Source organism: Tenrec ecaudatus, chromosome 8, assembly GCF_050624435.1.
Source record: "Tenrec ecaudatus isolate mTenEca1 chromosome 8, mTenEca1.hap1, whole genome shotgun sequence".
Taxonomy (NCBI): Eukaryota; Metazoa; Chordata; class Mammalia; order Afrosoricida; family Tenrecidae; genus Tenrec; species Tenrec ecaudatus.
Window position 1 is genome coordinate 27,907,976 of NC_134537.1, and position 21,854 is coordinate 27,929,829.

General features: G+C 47.9%; 1 protein-coding gene across 1 annotated transcript; it reads left to right on the plus strand.

The window, feature by feature from the left end:
- Positions 1-2,771: 2,771 nt before the first annotated feature.
- Positions 2,772-20,906, plus strand: LOC142454842 (nmrA-like family domain-containing protein 1). Its single transcript, XM_075556176.1, has 5 exons — positions 2,772-2,989; positions 13,362-13,600; positions 14,182-14,431; positions 15,277-15,467; positions 20,322-20,906. The coding sequence occupies exons 1-5, from the start codon at positions 2,950-2,952 to the stop codon at positions 20,499-20,501; spliced, it is 900 nt and encodes a 299-aa protein (XP_075412291.1). The 5' UTR covers positions 2,772-2,949; the 3' UTR covers positions 20,502-20,906.
- The last annotated feature ends 948 nt before the right edge of the window (positions 20,907-21,854 follow it).

The following is a 21,854-nucleotide window of genomic DNA, read 5'->3' on the forward strand; positions in this document are numbered from 1 at the left end:
TGTCCTTCAGGAGTGCGTTGGCGATTTATTAGGGCCTCTTTCTAGTCTATATGAAGTTGAGAATTGGCTTTTCCTTTCCGACAAGAAGGCAGGTGTAGCTGAACTGGGATTGCATTGAAGGCACATGCTACTTGACTGGGTATTGACGCGTTAACAATCTTAACTTTTCCAAACTGTGGATGGAGAAGATCTTTTAGAGTTTTTTCAAGTCTTCATTATTTCTCATCTGTATTATTTCTTTAGCCTCTTTAGGAATTCCTTGCTTTTTTTTTTAATTTTAACAATTTATTAGGGGCTCATACAATTCTTATCACAGTTCATATATATACATACATCAATTGTATAAAGCACATCTGTACAGTCTTTGCCCTAATCATTTTTTCTCCTCTTTTCTTTTTTTACATTTTATTAGGGACTCATACAACTCTTACCACCATCCATACATATACATACATCAATTTTATAAAGCACATCCATACATTCCCTGCCCCAATCATTCTCAAGGCATTTGCTCTCCACTTAAGCCCCTTGCATCAGGTCCTCTTTTTTTTTCCCCTCCCTCCCCTTCCCCCCCTCCCTCATGTGCCCTTGGTAATTTATACCTCATTATTTTGTCATATCTTGCCCTATCCGGAGTCTCCCTTCCCCCCTTCTCTGCTGTCCCTCTCCCAGGGAAGAGGTCACATGTGGATCCTTGTAATCAGTTCCCCCTTTCCAACCCACTCACCCTCCACTCTCCCAGCATCGTCCCTCACACCCTTGGTCCTGAAGGTATCATCCACCCTGGATTCCCTGTACCTCCAGCCCTCATATGTACCAGTGTACAGCCTCTGTCCTATCCAGGCCTGCAAGGTAGAATTCGGATCATGGTAGTTGGGGGGAGGAAGCATCCAGGATCTGGGGGAAAGCTGTGTTCTTCATCGGTACTACCTCGCACCCTAATTAACCCATCTCCTCTCCTAAACGCCTCTATGAGGGGATCTCCATTGGCCGACATTTGGGCCTTGGGTCTCCACTCTGCACTTCCCCCTTCATTTAATATGGTATATATATACACATATACATATACACATATATACACATACATACACACACTTATGTCGTTGTGTTTTTTTTTTGCATAATGCCTTAAACCTGGTCCCTTGGCACCTCGTGATCGCACTGGCCGGTGTGCTTCTTCCATGTGGGCTTTTTTGCTTCTTAGCTAGATGGCTGCTTGTTCACCTTCAAGCCTTTAAGACCTCAGACACTATCTCTTTTGATAGCCGGGCACCATCAGCTTTCTTCACCACATTTGCTTATGCACCCATTTGTCTTCAGCGATCCTATCATGGAGGTGTGCAGTCAATGATATGATTTTTTGTTCTTTGATGCCTGGTAACTGATCCCTTTGGGACCCCTCGATCACACAGGCTGGTGTGTTCTTCCATGTGGACTTTGTTGCTTCTGAGCTAGATGGCCGCTTGTTTATCTTTAAGCCTTTAAGACCCCAGTCACTATCTCTTTTGATAGCCGGGCACCATCAGCTTTCTTCACCACATTTACTTGTTCACCCACTTTGGCTCCAGCCGTTGTGTCGGGAGAGTGAGCATCATAGAGTTCCAATTTAATAAAAGAAGGTATTCATGCATTGAGGGAGTGTTTGAGTAGAGGCCCAAGGTCCTTCCGCCACCTTAATACTTGACCTATAAATATAGACACATAGATCTATTTCCCCATCCTCCTATATATATTTGCATGTACATGTCTTTGTCTAGACCTCCATGGATGCCCCTTGACTCCTAGCTCTTTCCTCCATCTCCCTTGACTTTCCTCCTGCCCTACTACCATGCTTCATCGCCACCTGGGCTAGAGTATACCTCTTCTCTAAGCAGCCTTACCCTTGATCATTTCCCACCATGAGGAATTCCTTGCTTTCAGTCATATATTTTTCAATCCAGAACCCCCCCCCCACCCACCCCCTCCTAGAAGTGTGTACAAATGCCTTTCATGAGGTGGCCTTTGTCTTCTTTCAAAGTCTTCTTTCCGACCCTCACATAGCTTTGTTGCAGCGTCATTACAAAACAAACGTGTGTCGAAGGCACGCGATTCCTCTTGTCTGGCATGGTCTCTCCTCTGACTCTCCCACCTCCCTCGCTGAGTAATTCACATGGGGTGGGGCACGGGGAATCTTCAGGCCTGCTCTGATGTGGCCTCCTCTGGGAAATCTTCCCTAACGATCTAGTTTGCATTTCAGCCTCTCTTCTATGACCCAGGTTCCCCCCCACCCCCACCCTGCTTCCTTCTGCCATGCCTCTGTATTGAACTTTTGCTTACCAGTTTATCTGCTTTAAGAGATCCAAATTACCAGGCTCTCTAGTTCAATGCTTGGTATTCCAAAGGCATTCAATACACAGATGCTGAGCAAAGGAATGAGTGATAAAACCCAACCAAGCTCATTGCCACCCCATCAGTGCTGCTCCTGGCCGTCCTGTAGACTAGAGGAGAGCTGCCCTCGTGGGTTTCTGAGACTGTAACTCTTCATGGGGGAAGAAAGAAGTCGTTCTCCTAAGCGAGTGACAGGCACCCAATAAATATCTGTGGAGCAAAAGGGAGAGTGAGTGAACCCTACTTTACAAAACTGCAGTGTCAGAGTGAGTAATGGAGCTAGTGGTCACAATGGGAACGTTGTAAGGGAGGGGCAAGAAAGGTGTGGTGGCCAATTCGAAGCCTCACAACCGACCAATCAGCTCTGTTCTGATCAAGGGAGCGGGGCTATAAATCAGAAGGGATTCAGGGCACACACTTGCCCTAGAATTCCTGCTGCAAGAAGGAAACTCCCCTGCAGCTGCTGCCCCTGCTGATCCAAGGCACCTTCTTGCTGGAAGGAAGCTCCCGTTCAGCTGCTGCTGCTGCTGCTGTTCAGAGAAAATCGCTGGCTCTCTGCTCGCCCTTCGCTCATCCAGGGACATGGCCAGCAAGAAAGTGATCACAGTGTTCGGAGCAACAGGTAAAGAAAGTCTTGCCTTTTAAAACACAGGCGTGGGCTTTTGTTTGTTTTTGCTTTCATTTCTTCCGTGGGCTGAACAGAGAGGCCATTGAGGGGAATTTAGAAAAGAGCACTTTTGCTTGAACTTCTGACAGAGTAAAAGGCAGCAGCGGGGCTGGGGGCAGAGGTGGAGTTGATTTGTCAGAAATGATCTCAGCCGGACGGGGGCATCTCTGACACACTCTGCCTTTCTCCGTCTGTGCTAACTTGGTGCCAAGTTCATTTCAACACAAACCGTCCTGTGCACGCGGCTCCTCACCCACTTCCTGCTAAGCGCAAGGAGCCTCGGTGTCTGTCTCTGTGTGGCATGGATCAGCATGCCTGACCAATACACCAGCGATTCTGAAAAGCAGGGAGTGGGGGGCTAGAAGCGCGCGTCTGAGGGACCTTTCTCACTAGGGCACCTGCAGAGGCTTTTCAGTGACCTCTCAGCTTCCAGCCTTGCCCGGGGCAGAGCTGTGCTCCACCACCGCCTTCTGAAAGCGTCCAGCATGGAGCATGACCCGTTCATTTGAAACGAAGTCAGAGCATGCCACCCTCTGGGGGAAATCGTCCAGTGGCTGCACAGCTAACTCCAAGTACAATGTTTCCATAGGGCTTCCCCAGCCAGACCCGCCTCACATCGGACTTCCTCCCACGCCCCCCTCGCTCGCTGGCTCTACACCAGCCATCCTGGCCTCTGCTGTTCCTCCGAAAAACTCTGACCTCGGCCTAGCACCATCCTTCCTCCATCACCCACTTCACTTTGACCCCCCTCCCCATCTCCAGTCAAAGGCCACCCGCCCTGTGAGAATGTGCAGACCTCCACATTCACAAGGGCCCTCAAACCCTCACAGCCATCCAGGTGATGGCCACTACAGGACAGGGAGTTTCTGAGACTGGGGCTCTTTGTGGGGGTAGAAAGCCTCGTCTTTCTCTGGAGGAGCTGGCTGGTGGTTTCAAACCGCTGCGAATTTTGCGATTACTAATCCAACTCGTCACCACTACACTGCCAGGCCTCTTCCCTGGCACCACTTCATGTTATTATTATTTTGTTCCTATCTGTCCCACTAAACTAAAAATTCTGGGCTATTGTCCGAAAGGAGCCAAGGGTTGTGGCGGGGAGAGCAGTGAAGTAAATTGGTAAAAACCGATGGGCAGCTACGTTACTGATCGTAAGCAGAAGAAAAACAAACAAACAGTAATGAGGTAGGGGGCTCACTGTCTATGGCATTAAGGGGGTTGATATTCTTGAGAGACATGAGAAGCCAGTAAGCGATTTTGAGCCGAGTGACATTGGTGCTGAAAAGATCATGCGCTTCTGTTTTGTGAAGAGACTGTAGAGGAGGAGGCTGAAGCAGGGACACTGCGGGGAGGCTGCTGCCTTAAATCAGGGTTAGATCACGAATCAAAGCAATGAGGTGGGAGTGATCAGGTCCTGGGTATATTGCAAGAATAGACTTGCTAGGGCTTGTGGATACACCGGATATACATCAAGGGTAAGAAGAGAGGAATGAAGAATAACTTCAAAACTTCCCAACATTTCTGCTGAGAGCAAGTGGAAGAATAAACGTGCAGTTAACTGAAATGGGGAGGGTTGAAGGGTGAGGACGAAGAGCTCCAGGTAGGTCTCATTGACCCTTCCACGCTGGCGGGGCAATCTGGGCAAGAGATAAAACCGTGGGCGTTCAGAGGGCGGACGGAGAGCCTCAGGAGCAGTGTGTAAAGGAATCAGGTTAGATGTATCAGCGTTGAAGATGTTGACTGTTAGCTAAAAGGGCAGGGCTGCCTCTGACTAACTTACTGCTTAGCTCTTGGCACTGCTTCAGCAGAGTGAGCCGCTCCCAGGCTGGGTGCTCTGGGGTGTTTGAGACAGAGATGCCAGATTTATTAATTAAAAACTTATTTTTTCCAGTATCAGTATATCCCATGCACCTACTCCTCACTTCTCAACAATTTCATTGTCTGACATCTCACAGGTGCAACAATAGCAAAAGCACTCGCTGACAGTTTTGCTCATGGACGACAAGTCTGGCAGTAACAAAAGTGAGATGGGAGCCAGAAGGCACATGGGCTGCAGTGGCCAAGGTTCTGTGTCAGCTTGGTGGGCTGGGCCATGGTTCTCAATGGCTTGGTAGTTATGTAATGCTGCAATTTAGCAGTTATGTAATGATGCAGCCACCTTCCAGTTTGTGCCTCGATCGGGACATCCTCCATTTACATAATGCTGGTTTTTGCTTCATGACCTGGTCTTTGGAACCTAACCATGCTGATAATCAAGGAGTGGATCTGAAAACATATTTGGTGTGAGTCCCAGATATCTCATGAAACAAATTGGTATTGAAAAATGATCCATTATTAACTTGACATTAAATTTAATTGGACATCCTGTATTCCCCCTCCCCCCAGTTTTCATTACTACTGCCTTTTATGATCAATATCATTATAAATCCCATCTTTATCTGTCTTTGGGGGTGGGAAACATTCCTGATAAGGCGCAGATATCTTTTAATACATAAATACATGCATTCATACAAAGGGGCTTGTGAAAGCTTGTGGAAAAATTCCATTATCTTTTAACTCCATTTGTTCATAAACTTTTTGAAGCTCCCTCTTATATAAAAAGATACACAAATAATATTTAAAAACCATGGCTATAAGTGCAGTCTGTCCCTTTTTTGTTGCTGTGAATGCATTTGTTAAAAAATAAATTGTTTTACTGGGGGCTCTTACAGCTCTTAAAACAATCCATACATCCATTGTGTCAAGCACACTTGTACATGTGTTGCCATCATCATTTCCAAAACATTTTCTTTCTACTTGAGCCCTTGGTATCAGCTCCTCTTTTTACCTCCCTCCTCTACCTCCCACCCTCATGAACCCTTGATAAATTATAAATTATTATTGTTTTCATATCTTATACCAACTGCTGTCTCCCTTTACCCATGTTCTGTTGTTGATCCCCCTCAGGGTATCTGTGTATGTGTTACACATCGATCTTTGTGATCAGTTTCCCCTTTTGCCACCTTCTACCCCTGTCTTCCCCCTACCCTCATGGTATTGCTACTCCCATTACTGTCCCTGGGGGGGGGGTATCTGTTCTGTATTCTGCATGTCAAGGGCTTGTATCTGTACATGTGTACATGATCCAGTCTAGCTGGATTTTTAAGGTAGAACTGGGGTCATGATAGGGGGAGGGAGGGAGCATTAAAGAACTAGAGGAATGTTGTATTTCGTCAGTGCATACTGCATTCTGGCTGACTCGTCCCTTCCTTGTGATCCTTCTATGAGGGGATGTCCAATTGTTTATAGATGGGCTTTGGGTCTCCACTCTGACCCTACTCATTCACACCAGTATGATTGTTTTGAGTCTTCTGATGCCTGATACCTGATCATGTCAACGCCTCATGATCACACAGGCTGGTGTGCTTCTTCCATGTGGGTGGGCTTTGTTGTTTCCCTGCTAAATGGCTGCTTGTTTAACTTCAAGCCTTTAAGACCCTAGACTCTATATCTTTTGATAGCCAGGCACCATCAGCTTTATTCAACACATTTGCTTATGCACCCAATTTATCTTCAGCGATCATGTTGGAAAGGTGAGTATCACAGAATGCCGGGTTCTTAGAACAAAATGTTCTTCCATTGAGGGAGGGCTTGAGTAGAGGCCCATTGTCTATCTGATACCTTTGTACTTAACATATAAATATATATACATAGGCCTATATCCCTATCCTTATATATTCATGTATTTACATATGTACATGCCTATATTAATACCTCTATAAATGCCCTTTGCCTCCTAGTTCTTTCCTCTGTTTCCTTTTACTTTCTTCCTGTCCCACGATCATGTTTGACCTTCATTAGACTCTCAGAAGTTCCTCTCGGCTCCAGTGCCCTTGATTGAACCCCACCAGGCATGATTCGCCCTCCTTGCCATCAATTTTAGATTTCTTGTTGTTCCCTTGTTCCTGGGTTAGTTGGCTCTCCCCTCTCTCCCCGACATCCCCCTCTCCCATGTCCCCTAGGAACCATTGGTCCCATGGTTTTCTCCTTGGGATTGTTTATCTTTCCCATCTTATCCCTGTAACGCCGAGCGTGACATTTTTGTGACATTCATTAAATGTGTATATTAATATATATATTGATAACTATGAAAGTAAAGAATAAAAACAAATTTTTCCCTGAAAATAAAAATCCAGGCATAATAGGGTTAAATTGATAGATATCAGAAAAAAAGAAGACGGAGAAGGAGAAAAAGGGCCCATAAATATTTCCAGGTCTGTTTGCTGACACTTATGAATGTGTTCTGATCGAGTCTGATGAGGTGCCAAGGTCTGCCCTCCGCGTCTGCAGTCTATTTGGGGGGATTCCTCGGGGACTATGTTGCTTTGCTCCTCTTGCTGCTCTGTTGCGTTCCCTTCATTTTTCGCCCTGGTATGTGTGGGGGGGTCAGACCGGGCACAATTTCTGCACTGGAACATCCTGTAATTTTATCGGTCCAACTTAGTTTAAGGACACCCTGTGCCAACGTTGGCAGTAGCTAAGTCCAGGAGCAGTGACCACAGTGCTTGTTGACCGCCCAGGAGGCTTGAAACTTCCGGAACCCTGGTGCAGGCTTTCAGAGTCCGTGTCTTGTGGTGTTCCTAACACAGGTTTCTGCTCAAACTTACAGGGCTAAGTGGGATAGAAAGAGTTCCCGCAAGGTACCAGGCAATGTGCTGGCTGCTTCACGCACATCACCCCCCAACCTCCCCACCCCACACAGGAGGAGGTAGGTGTTATAGCACCACTTACAGATGGGGACACATTGAACAAGGGTCTGCGCTAGTAAGAGGGAGGATTGCCTGAGGTGGGAAGAAATAGATTTCCAGATCAGACAGCGTTGGTTTGCATATTTCCGCTCATGTCTGTGTTACCTTAGGCAAATTACTTACTTTAGCCGAGTTTAATTTTCTACTGATAAATTGGTAATTGCATCTCAAACATTATTATTGGAATAGAGATTACTATTTTGTGTAAAAATACCTGGCCCAATGTCCACCATTTAGTAAGCACTGAAATGGAAATGGCACCTGGGCAAAGAGGGATGGCAAAGGACCATTCCATTCAGCCAGTCTCTGTACACTCCTAGACCCTGGGCACTGAGCAAAAGCAAGAGCCAAGAGGCCCTTCCCTGGAGGAAGTGGTGACGCCAAGGATGCCGATCAAGGGGAGCACTGGCAGAACCTGGCAGGCTGCTTTCCCTCACTGGACCCCTACCTCAGATGGCTCCCGCCCAAGGACAAACTCATTCTGGTTCTAAAATAGATTTGCTATCAAAAATAGAGGTCCTATCCGGTAGCTTGCGTCTCGTTGTGACCCTAGGACAGAGTAGAACTGCCCCTGTGGCTTTCTGAGACTGGAACTCTTTACGGGAGTAGAAAGCCTCATCGTTCTCCCTTGGAGGGGCTGGTGGTTCCCCCTGCTGACTTTGCAGTTCGCCATCCACCACATAACCCACCATGCCACCAGGACTCCTCCAGCTGAAGGAAGGCATGCAGATTTCTTTCCCACCAAGGAAGACACGCACATTTGTACATAAACATGCGGGCACTGAGCACTCTCCTCATACTCAGAATACACGCTGACCTTTACCTGTGCATATGCCTGCCTTCAGCCTGAAGTCACCTGGAAGGGAAGTGGATTAAGGAGGGCAGGCCCAGAAGCAAGCCAGGCCTGAGATCACGGCGTAACAAGGATGGCTCTTTGGGATTGCGTTTGTAAGCAGGTGGAGTCATGGGTGAGTTTTGTTAGCTTACAGGAGCAGGGTCAAGGTGGATGAATTCCTCTCCAGGCCCCGGTTTTAGTTAAGCATTAAAACGGTGAATCAGGGTTGGTTTGGACCCAACTGCTCTTTTCCTTTCTTCATGCTGGTCCAGACCATTTGAGTCTCAACCTCACTTTGATCCAAGAAGGATGGGTTAACCTGCAAAGCTGAGAGCCCCAAACATAGACCTCAGTCCTTCCACTCAAGCACCTGTTCATTCTTTTATTCATCCATCTGCCCATCCGTTCATCCATCCATCTATCCAACAAATAGGTTTTTAGAACTTGAAATGTGCCAGCCAAGTAAGTGTTCCTGGTGGTATTGTGGTAATGTAGTGGCTGGGAGCCGCAAGGTCTGGAGTTCAAAACCCCAAGAGCTCCTCAGGAGAAAGATAGGGCTTTCTACTCTCATAAACAAGAGTTTCCCAACTCACAGGGGCACTTCTACCCAGTGCTATAGGGTCACTATGAGTTAGTATTGGCTTGATGGCAGCTAGTTACCTTTTAGTTAATGTGCCTAACATTGGTTAGGAAGCAGGAATAATGAGTAAGCAGTTTCTGTCCTCAAGGAGTGCCTGGTTTAATAGGAGAGTTAGAAGGAAATAATTAATCAGAGGCCCAAGTGTTGACCACTGGAGATCCCCTCATAGAGGGGTTTAGGAGAGGAGATGGGTCAGTCAGGGTGCAATGTAGTACCGATGAAGAACACAGCTTTCCCCCAGATCCTGGATGCTTCTTCACCCAACTACCATGATCCGAATTCTACCTTGCAGGACTGGATAGGGCAGAGGTTGTACACTGGTAAATATGAGGTACAGGGAATCCAGGGTGGATGATACCTTCAGAACCAGAGGTGTGAGGGGCGATGCTGGGAGAGTGGAGGGTGAGTGGGTTGGAAAGGGGGAACTGATTACAAGGATCCACATGTGACCTCCTCCCTGGAAGAGACGGCAGAGAAGGGGGGGAAGGGAGACTCCGGATAGGGCTAGATATGACAAGATAATAGTCTGTAAATTATCAAGGGGTCATGAGGGAGGGGGGTGCGGGGAGGGAGGGGAAAAAAAAGAGGACCTGATGCAAAGGGCTTAAGTGGAGAGCAGATGCTTTGAAAATGATTAGGGCAAAGAATGTATGGATATGCTTTATACAATTGATGTATGTATATGTATGGATTGTGATAAGAGTTGTATGAGCCTCTAATAAAATGTTTAAAAAAAGTTATTTATTTTGATAAAAACACACATACATAAGACAATCGACTTTTTACAAAGCATATATGTAATTTAAAAAACTTAGAGACATACAAGAGTTATTCATAAAACCAGCAAACCATATCTCACTCATGTCTGCATTTAACTTTTCTGTTTTTTATTGGTATTTGACTATATACTTCTAAATGACATGATAACCTGGTATAGAAGCGTATATATTTATCTCATTCTCTCTTCTACGCCCGCTCCCAAGCTCGCACTCCCTAGCCTCCCACGGAGGTGACAGCCATTTGTGCCTTCACACGGTTGTGGGCGGATGTGGACCCGCCGGTCACACTTGAGTACACTGGCCACACTTTTTCTTCCCTTTCATAATTTCTTGCTCTTCCCCCTGAAATAAACCATTGCCTTTCTTTTCATTTTCTTAGTTGTCTTTGTCAGGAGCCCTGGTGGTGGAAACCACCAGCCACTCTGGGAAAACGCAAAGCTTTCTACTCCTGTAGAGTTAGAGTGAAAAAAAAAAAAAAAAGAGTGACAGGCTTGGAAACCCACAGGGGCAGTTCTACCCTGTCCTGCAGGGTCGCTATGAGTCAGCATGGACTAGATGGCAATGAGTTGTGGTTGTTAGTTGTCTTTGTGTTCATTATTTCTCTAATCTCTCCAGTAAGCGTGTGTGTGTGTGTGTGTGTGTGTGTGTGTGTGTTTCTCGGAAAAGGATCAGTTGTGCCAATTAATCAGTTTTTTTTCCTCTGGAAAGAGCCCCCGTCCTGGCCTGCTCCCTTTTACTGGGTGTTTGTTCTTAGGGCTTCTGTCCCCCACCAGTCTGGCAATCCTCTGTCTTTCTCTGGGGTTTGGTTCTTTTTGCTCCACTAGCTTCTAGAGAAAGAATTCCTGGGAGTTAAATTTTTGAGAGCTGGGGTGTCTGACAACTCTTCACGCAGGATGGTTAGAATTTACTGGTCATTTGGCTAGGTTTAGAATTCTAGAGAGCAGGAAAACGAAATCTTCCGCTGAGCGAATGCTGACATTCCTCCATTACTTCCAATGTTGGTAAGAGATCTGATGCTAACTTCCTTTCTTTAGATTGACCACTTCCCCCACCCCGAAGCTCTGTCAGATGTTCGCTTCCCAGGGTTCTGGACTCAGCGGTGCGCATACCACGCAGCTTCACTCGCTTTGCTGGGAATCCAGCGGAGCCTCAGTTTGGAAGCTCCACCAATCTCCTTGCACTAGGGGAAAGCATCTTCTTTGATAATTTTCCCAACTCCATTTTGCTTATTCTCTCATTTCGAAACGATCCTGGCTGGATCATCTAATCATTTTCTCATACCCATTTTCCATTTATTTAGAAGATTTCTTCAAATATTTCAAGCGATATCTTTCCGTTCTACTACAAAACCGTTCATGTCTGAGAGCTGCTTCGTCTCTTCAGAATTCTTTTCTCTGCCCTCTTGCTCCATTCCCCATTTCTTGGTGCATTATGAAGAGCTATGTTCTGAGGATATTCAAGGAGCGCTGGCGGTGTAGTGGTTATATTTTGGGCTGTGATCCTTAAGATCAGCAGTTCAAACCCACCAGCTGCTCCATGGGAGAAAGACAGGCTTTCTACTCTTGTAAGCAGTTACCGTGTCAGAAACTCACAAGAGCAGGTTTACCTTGTCCTCAAGGTTCGCTATGAATTGGCACCGACTCAATGGCAGCGAGTTTTGTTTTTTTTAATGAGGATATTAGTTATTTTAAAATTTCCCCTTTCTCTTCTTGTATTGTTTCCTCATTTTGCCTGCTTGTTTTAAGTTTTGCCTTTTAACTGAAAGGCTTTCCTCAAACATCTGGTGAACTTTTGTTGCCTGTGCCTGTTTACTCCATGGCACGATCCTTTGGTTGAAGCTCTGTGCCCAAGGGCAGGGCTAACTGGCTAGTGGATCGTCCAGGAGCTTATCAGTGATGTATCACCAGGAGTCCCCGGGACACATGCATCACCATTTTATGGTGAAATGATGTCAAAGTGAGCAGAGAGGAGGACCAGATGGAAGAATTAAGCAACAGCAGAGAGGAATGAAGGGTAAAGGTGATGACCCAAACCCGGATAGAGTAACAATGTAGAGAAGACCCGCTCTCCGGTTATGGATCCCCCGCCTTCCATTTGCCAAACCGCACTGGGGTGTCAGGGAGCCCATTGATGGAGCTCATAAAAGCCCTCGCCCAAAGTGCTAAGGAGAATGGAGGAGAACAAGGTGGTTCTGAAAGAGCAAATGAGTAGCCAGGTCAGGGCCCCAGTCAGATGGACAGAGGACTTGACGTGTTAGTTGCCCCAACATAGCCCTTAGCACAAACTCGTCCAGGAGGACCACCAGCGAGCCTGTGTAGAATGGACAGGAGGACCGCTAGCGAGCCTGTGTAGAATGGACAGGGGGACCGCCAGCGAGCCTGTGTAGAATGGACAGGGGGACCGCCAGCGAGCCTGTGTAGAATGGACAGGGGGACCGCGTAGAATGGCTATTTCAGACACGACATGGTCCTATGAATGACTCTGATGCACTCAGATTCTTTAGTTTTCTCACAGAACTGTATTCTGAGTTATTCCTGAGTCTGAATTGCAACCCGTCGCTCCTCTACACTTCCCTAACATTGTGGGAGGGAGAGTTTACAGTCTCTCGTGTCCATTTCCCAACTTTATTTTATTGTTTAATTGCTAAAGCCAGGTTTATGCCTTGGATCTTCTATACTAATATCTCCAAGTTAACTCTGTCTAGTAACCCCTTTCCTCCCATCCCTCAATTACGGGTCCACAGAGCTAACCGGAGGCTTATTTCCTATGTATCCCACAAATGTAGCTTGGGCCCCACTGTCCTCCATCGCCTTCTGCAAACCAGATTCTCACAATTTAGGCTCTGGTACTGATCCGTCCTTCGACTTTGGATATGATTTACAACCCTTCAGTGACTGATGATGGTGTACTTCTACCAGGTGGACCTAATTGACATCAATTTCCCAACTTAAAAAAATGCAGATTAGGAACCTCTTCTGAAAATAAACATTATGAAGAACCCCAATATGAAACCACCCACCGGATAAAGTGGAGATGCCCCTGTGGAATCTAGATGCGGAGCCCTGCTCACTTGGCATCCTTCCTGCCTGCGGGGAACCCCTCCCCTGCAGCCCCTCCCTCGGCTTTCCGCATCCACCCACCCGAAGGGACTTCAGGAGACCTCCTTTGAAAGCCACTCTTGGCAAGCCGTGGGCTCTCCTGGATTAGTTTCTCTAACGGTTCCACGCTGGAGACTGGAACGTCCCGACCGAGGACACCTAATAAACACCCTCTTTCCCTCCCTCCGCAGGAGCTCAGGGTGGCTCGGTGGCCAGGAGCCTTTTGGAGGGCAAGCGTTTTGCCGTGAGAGCAGTGACCAGAGACGTGACTCGACCCAAGGCCAAGGCGCTCCGTGACCTTGGGGCGGAGGTGGTGAAAGGTGACCTGAATGATGCGGCATCGGTGGAGGCTGCTCTGAAAGGTGCCTACGGCGCCTTTGTGGTGACCAACTTCTGGGACCACAACAGCAAAGAGAAGGAAGTGTGTCAGGTGGGAGCTAACAGTTTTCTCTTCTCTGACTCCTTCCGTGCTTTCTGGAAGGGGGCTTGGTCTTTAGCCTGGGCCAAAATGGAAGCCTCACTCCTCAACATCCCTCGGGACTTTATGAAATCCACGTTCTCTAGGTCCTTGTTAGAGGTGTTATTATGAAGCAGGTGAGGTGGCACCTGCCCAAGTCTCCAGACTGTGGATATCCGAGAGCAAGGACTCAGTGGGTTGGTTCTCTGGTTCTCGAGGTTTGTTTGTAGATGGTATTATGTGGGGGTGGCAGCAAGGATACCCCACACATTCAGGTCACTCTGAGAGCGGAATAGGGAGGGGGGAAGGTACTGGGTATGTCCCACTGCTGGTTCCCTACCCCTTCTCCAGCCTTGTCTGTAAGACCCTGTAGGAGGAGCCTGAGAGCTTTCGCCTCTTGGAGGTAGCGGCTCTGTTATGGATACCAATGGCCACCCAGAATGTAACTTAATATATTGTGATGTTAGAAGAGCCTCTTCTTCCCCAGGGATGAGGACAAGAAAAAGAGGGCTGGAGGGCGCTTTTCAGTAAGGAGTATATTCTTTGATCCCCAGGGAAAGCTGGTGGCCGACGCGGCCAAGCGCCAGGGCCTGCAGCACGTGGTGTACAGCGGCCTGGAGAACGTCAAGCGGCTGACGGGCGGCCAGCTGGAAGTCCCACACTTCGACGGGAAGGGCGAGGTGGAGGAGTATTTCTGGTCCATTGGAGTCCCCATGACCAGTGTCCGAATGGCTGCTTACTTCGAAAACTTCCTGGCGCTGTGGAAGCCAATGAAAGCCTCCGACGGAGATTACTACACCTTGGGTAAGTGGGCGGGTGGATGCGAATGTGAACCAGGCATCCCCCCTTGCTCTCCATCTTCCCTCCCCTCCCAAGCACTTTTACTAGTTGGGTGTCTGCTATGTGCTGAGCTCCGTGTGAAGCGCTGACAGGGATGTCAATCATCCTGGGCATCTGGGGGCCCTGCCACCATAGAGGACAAGGACGTGGATCTTGGACTGTCAACCAAGGCTTCCCTTTGAGGCCACACACCATTCCTATACTACATTGGCTGTGTAACCTCAGGCCTCCATGTCTCATCTGAAAGGTGGGCCAGGTGACTTCCAAGGCTCCTTCCAGCTCCCTTGACATTTCTCACCTTTTGTGGCCGTGGAGGAAAGGCTTCCTTCTCCTGACCAGTGGCCCCTGGTCAGAGGCAGAGCTCCAGAGGGACCCTGACCCCTTGGGGGCTAGGACACCAGCCCTCCTGCCGAGAGTCTGCAGCCCTAGGTCTGAGGGAGGCTCCAGAAAGCGGAACTCCATGGTAATTCCAATACTGCTGCCACCGGCCAGTGATCCTCTGCTTTTATGAGCCCATTCCTCTGGCCACAGCCACAGGCCGCCTCTGAAGGGATGGGAATGCCCAGATGTCAAGTAAGATTCATTGGGGGCACAACCGGTGGCAATGTAGCATGAGGTAGGGTTGAGGCATCTGCCACACATCACACCCTATGGTGAGTGATGCATCAGCAATAGCTCCCCAGTGATCAGATAAATGCATGCCAGTGATACCCCTTCCCACGGCTTGTCTCTAAGCAGCCAACTCGTTTGAGGGGATGGGGCCAGCCCAGGATGTCCTGTAATGGACTCTTCTCATCCTTTTTAACTAGCCCTGCCCATGGGGGATGTCCCAATGGATGGCATCTCAGTCGATGACATCGGGCCCATCGTCTCCAGCATTTTTAACTCTCCCAAGGAATTTGTCGGCAAGGCTGTGGGCCTCAGTGCAGAAGCTCTCACTGTCCAGCAATACGCCGACGTTTTGTCCAAGGTCCTGGGCAAAGAAGTCCGAGATGCCAAGGTGAGTTCTTTTGAGATGCAAATGGGACCACAGGAGGCCGTGTTGGTTAATCTCGCACAAGCACCAATGGTCCGTGAATTTGGGGAGTCAGAAGAAATGGAAGTGGGTTCAAGTTCCACACCCCTCGTCCCCCCCCCCCTCGTCCCCAACCTGTTGGTGCCATAGGTCCATCAGCTTTTAGAGGAAAATGACTTCTGGGGAAAAAGAACTTAGACTCTGAGACTGTGATACTTTTTCAGACACACCAGCGCTGAGGCGTGCTGGTGGTGAACCCAAAGCTTGGTGGTTTGGACCCACCAGCTGCTCCACGGAAGAAAGAGGTGACAGTCTGCTTGCATAGAGATCATGACCTTGGAAACTCTGTGGGCAGTTCCACTCCATCCTGTGGCATCACTGTGTCGGAAGTCATGGTCAGCACACAGCCACAGACCAGCGACTTATCTAAGCCCTCCTTGCTGAGCACTAGAGAGCCGTCAGTGGGAAATCACTTCCATGGCCAACACTGGCATTTTGGCCCATCCGACATCTAACACCCATTTTCTGAGATCACTTTGCCATAATATCAATTCAAAAATACAAGTCAAGCTTATTTATCTTTTGCTTAACACGTTATGACATATAACATGACAACTACAAGTGGATCTTCCTCGCTTTCACTCACGAAAAGGCCAAGGCTGTGCTCAAAGCAGTTCCCTCCTCTCTGGTTCCTTTTCTCTCTAGGAGCCCTGGTGGTGTAGTGGTTATGCGTGGGGCTGCTAACTGCAAGGCCAGCAGTTTGAAACCACCAGCCAGCTCTGAGGGATGGATGAAGTTGTCTGTGCCAGTAAAGACTGACAGCCTCGGAGACCCACAAGGGCAGTTCTCCCCAGTCCGATAGGGTTGCCATGAGTCAGCATGGACTCCATGGGAGTAGGGTTGTTCTTTCAGGGGTGGGGTGGTTTCTTCTCGTTCTGCGCCCCTCCAAGCAAGATCACACAGTCTGTCTTGACCCACAGGACTTCTCAAATACCAAAGTATAGGCTTGAGCGTGCTGAGGGGTCTCTCAGAGATGGCTGTGGAAACTGCCATGGCTAATAAAACTGCTCGGTGGTGACCCCCGCCCCCCAACCGGCCTTCAAGTGGCTCCCAGGGCCTGTGCCATATCCTCGTGGGTTTCCAAGGTGAACTCTTTTTTTGTGTGCCTCCTTTAAATCATTTTATTGGGGGCTCGTACAACTCTTATCACAATCCATCCATCCATCCATTGTGTCAAGCACATTTGTATATTTGTTGCCATCATCATTCTCAAAACATTTTCTTTCCCTCCCCACCCCCACTCCCTTGGGAACCCTTGATAATTTATAAATTATTATTATTTTTCATGTCTTACACTGACTGCTTTGCCCACTTTTCTGTTGTCCGTCTCCCAGGGAGGCAGTTATATGTAGATCATTGTGATCAATTGTCCCTTTCTCCTCTACCTTCTCCTTCTTCTTATAGTGATATTGGTCCTGAGGGGTTTATCTGTCCTGGATTCCCTGTGTTTCCAGCACATACTCTGGTCTAGCTGGATTTGTAAGGTAGAATTGGGATCATGATAGTGCAGAGGAGGAAGCATTAAAGTACTAGAGGAAAGCTGTATGTTTCATCAGTGCTATATTGCATCCTGACTGGCTCGTCTCCTCCCTGCAACCCTTCTGTAAGGAGATGTCCAGTTGCCTACAGATGGACTTTGGGTTCCCACTCTGCACTCCCCCTCATTCACTATGACATGATTTTTTGTTCTGATGATGCCTGATACCTGATCCTATCGACACGTCATGATTACACAGGCTGTTGTGTTTCTTCCGTGTGGGCTTTGTTGCTTCTCAGCTAGATGACTGCTTGCTTATCTTCAAGCCTTTAAGACCCCAGATGCTATATCTTTTGATAGCCGGGCACCATCAGCTTTCTTCACTGCATTTGCGTGTGCACCCGCGTTGCCAAGACTCACTCTGTACGCAGTGCAAGACTAACTCATTACACAGAAGACAGCCTCATCTTTCTCCCGCAGAGCACAGAGCGTCTGGTGCTTCCCCATGGCAGTCAGCAGCCAGACCCATAACCCACTATGGTACCAGGGATCCTCCAGACCTTGCAAGCATCTCTCAGTCACGTACCACTGACTATTCCTGGGAAATCAAGTGCAGCTAAAACGGTTCTGACACCCGAAGTTCTAGGACCTTAGAGGTTGGAGGTCCTAGAAAATGCCATTCGTACTATTCTTAGTAACTAGTCTGATTTGAACACCACCCACAGATCTAGAGTGGGGAAATTCTCAGGCAGGGGCCCCTGGGTGAGGCCACTGGTTCATGGGCTCAGCTGCTAACTGAAAGGTTGGAGGTTCAAGTTCACCCAGCAGTGCCTCAGAAGAAAGGCCTGGTAATCTACTTCAGAAAAATACCAGGCCTTGAAAACCCTGAGAAATACAGTTCCCCTCTGACACATAGGCCAAGTCACACACTCCCCGGCCACAGTGCGTGATTTTTGGTTTGAGAAAGGATACGTCTGGCCACACGGTGGCGCCCCGGCGCCCGCAGGCTGACCAGTCCTCACCTTCTCTGGCTAGGAAGCCCTTTGCCTACCTGCTCAGGGAGGGGCTGGCTCCGAACAACCGCTGGCCAGGAAGAACCCTGGTGCGGCTGAAAGGGTTATGTCTAACCTCCGGAGGAACGTGGCTCTCTCAAAAAGTGAGACCGCTACACAAGTCCCTTCCCTTCAGAAATCTGTGTTAGGTTGTTGCTGTTAGGTGCATCTAGTCGGTTCCGACCCAGAATAACGTTTTCCACAACAGAAGGCAACCCTGCCGCGTCCTGTGCCATCCTCCCAATGATTCCCAAGCCTGAGCTCATTGGTGCAGCCACGGAGTCCGTCCCCCTCTTTAAGGGACCTGCTCTGTTTTTGCTGCCTTTCTACTTTACTTCTTCAGGGACTGGTCTCTCCAGACAACACGTCCAAGGTGTGTAAGACCAAGTCTCACCATCCGTGCCTCTAAGGAACACTGGTCATGCATCTTCCAAGACAGATCGCTTGTCCTTTTAGCACTCCATGGTACTCTCAATATTCTTCTCCAGCTCAGAAATCTCTAAGAAAGAATGACTTACTCGATTGAGGGGGGGGGGGGGTGGAGATGGGAGCAGCTTCACAAATTTGTGGAGAAATTCTATTACATTTTCATTCCATTTTCACTACTTTCCAGAAGCCTCCTTGTATTTGTCATTTCCTAAAAATTACAGGATGAAAGAATGATTCAAGGAGACAGGCATATTAAAAATCATCTCCATTTTTCACCAGCACCTTTTAATTGGAAATTCACCTTAAACGTCTTCTCTTTAATTTCACAAATAAATGGTTATTGTAGGAAAATAGAAAAACTCATAAAAAGAGAAAATAGAAATCACAAGTTGTTTAACCTCCCAAAGATAGCTGCTGTTAAGATGTGGTCCTTTTCCCCGGTATGTGCATTCACAATCCCTAACTGAACCAGCTCACTGCCACTGAGTCGATTCCAGCCCACAGCCATCTGCAAACTAGGCAGAACTGCCCCTGTGAGCTCCTCAAGCTGTAAGTGGACGGGAGTGGAGTGCCTTGTCTTTCTCCCTCCGATCACCTGGTGCTTTCCAACTGCCGGCCTTTTGGTCACCAGCCCACGGCATAACTACACCGCCGTGGCTCCTATACACATTATATATATATATATATATATATATTCATAATAAAACTAAAATAACCTACTTTTGGCAGCATTTTTATCTGGCTTTCCAACTTTTTGTATGTGTTTTCCTAGTTTAAACCCCCTGCAAAAACATTCATTTTAATGACTATATGACGTTCTTAAAAAATGAGCATGCCACAATGTTAAAAAACAAGTCCCCCGTTGTGGGCCATGCGAGTTGTTCTTGAATTTCCATGCTCACAACTGGCAATGTGGCACTCCTCGTTTCCCGGAAGTTGTTTGTGTCTGTGCCATTTTTCTAAGGCCAAGTGGGTTCCGAGGTCAGAGGTACTCTGGAACCTCAGGACAGACCACACGGGGTCAGAGAGTAAGAGATGACCTGATCCACTAGAGGAAACTACCGGTCTCGTTAGTAGCTGAAGGGATGCACGGGGTAGATTTGGTGCTGGAAGACAGGTGTGGCCCCGCAGACAGGTGGCGAGCTGTATCTCTGGGAGCTCAGGGTCTCGAATGGCTACAGCAAAATGTCCATTGTAAGCAAGGAGGGCAGGAAGCCTGGGAGACCCAGTGCTGGTGTGGGGGCCTGGTGGAGGGGAGCATCTTAGGGGGATGTGGGGAGAATTCCCTGAGGGGATGCATATGAAATCACCACAGAGGGGTGGTGTATGAGGGAGCTTCAAAAAATTCATGAACATTTTTTCATTATCTTTTAATTCCATTTCCCCAGACTCTTGAAGCGTCCTCACAGATCTACAGGACGTGTCTAAAATCTTGCGGTCTGAGCAAGCTTGACCCACAAGATCCTTCAGCTTTTAGACGGGCTGTGATCTACATAGATTATGTAACAGCAGCACAGGGGCCAGGGCGGGAACCTGTAATAAGACACGGATATTCTTTGTCGCAAAAGAGATGAATATTTCTACTAAATGGGATGAAGGCTATAAATAGCCTTGTCCCAGATCCAGCTTTGTTTTTTTCCAAATTAGTTCAGAAAAGTTAAGACTTCTGAACAAAGACAAAATCCGCAGAGGGTCTTGGATTTCAGAATTAGGTTAAAGAACGTTCGACTCCTGTCACCCATCCTTCAGGTGAATGGTTTCTTGTAATTGATTTAACACGCGGGCTCTTACGTTTCCTGAATGTTTTCTTGTTCTTAAAAGATCACCCCGGAAGCGTACGAGAAGCTGGGGTTCCCCGCGGCAGAGGAGATGGCCAACATGTGCCGCTTCTACCAAATGAAACCGGACCGTGACGTCAAGCTCACCCACCGACTGAACCAGGCCGTCAAAAGCTTCAGCCAATTTATGTCAGAGAACCAAGGAGCCTTGAAGGGCATCTAAAAAAGTCACCGGTTCTCTCGGATCCAGTACCCCTTGCCAGCACAAGGAAGGGTCCTTTCGTTCTTTCTTCAGAAGGATGTGTGCCGTGTTTGTGATCTCACAAAGTAATTTGATTCACACACGTGCGCTGCAAAAGTCTCCACCGGCCGCTAAATCATTTTGATTTCCCCAGAACAAAGCTATGCATAGAGAAATTTATGTGCAAGATGATGTTTCGTGAACAAACACGGGAGTTGGGAAATCTGCAATCAGATTTGCTGAAAGGGGTGGGCACCCGTTTCCTGATTCAGTCATTAAATCATCTATCGATTTGTCACCCCGTTCATCATGTATTCACGGGTCATTCATTCATTCATCTGTTTCCTGATTCAGTCATTAAATCATCTATCGATTTGTCACCCTGTTCATCATGTATTCACGGTCATTCATTCATTCATCTGCTCTTCAGTCATCTGTTCCACAAACTGTCCTGTAGCACTGGCACACTTGGGGCACGCTGTCCCTGTGTCTCTGTGTGTTTTTGTATCAGGGTGGTCTGCCCGCCAAGGCCCCCGAGCTCCTTTTCAGCCCATGGTTGGGTTTGTGCCATGGTAGGCCCAGAGGGGCCATCTGGTCTTTTTGCCACAAGTGAACCTGCAGGCGCTGCTGTGGGTGAAGGTCAAGAAGCGGCAGGCTCACACAGGGAAGTGCAAAGGAAGGTGAAGCACCAAGGGTAGCATCTCTTGCCCAGCCTTTTCAGTACTACAACTGTGATGGCCTCTTTTCCTGGTCTTCTTCCTGACTGTGAGTGACTTTCTCCCAGTGCCTGGGAACAGAGTAGATGATCAAAAGTATTGATTGCTTCAATGAGTTAGTAGAGTTAACTTATTATAAAGTTAGCCGATCATACAAAAACCAGGAGCAAACTCACTGCCATCGAGTCCATGTGGCCCATGGACTCTGTAGGACAGGGTAAAACTGCCTCTGTGTTTCTGAAGTTGTAACACTTTATGGCGTCGAAATCCTCAGAGGGGCTGGTGGTTTTGAACTGCTGACCTTGTTGATCTCAGCCTAACTTATAACCACCAGGGCTCCTAACTGATCATAAGCAAAGGGAAATGAAATATGTGTAAAGGTAGGGCAATGGTAGGCTTAGCAACAGATGTGTCAGCAGTGAGAGGGTGCCTGCTTGGAGAAGAGCCAGCGGCCCACACGACAGCGGGCAGGCAGTGTGTTGTGCGTGGAGTGGCTGAGCAAGGGGGCGGGGGCGCCATGTATAAGAGGAGACTGGCCTAGAATGGTATTCAAGGAAGAGAAAGCCTTGGCTTTAGTAACACCAGCCTTTCTTTTCTCTTAAGTATGGATGATGTTGAA

Bases quoted from the DNA above. Each gene is read 5' to 3' on its own strand.
- LOC142454842 (XM_075556176.1), top strand. From the start codon at position 2,950: ATGGCCAGCAAGAAAGTGATCACAGTGTTCGGAGCAACAG. The intron at 13,601-14,181 runs GTGGGAGCTAAC...TTTGATCCCCAG, and splicing joins AAGAGAAGGAAGTGTGTCAG to GGAAAGCTGGTGGCCGACGC. The intron at 14,432-15,276 runs GTAAGTGGGCGG...CTTTTTAACTAG, and splicing joins CGGAGATTACTACACCTTGG to CCCTGCCCATGGGGGATGTC.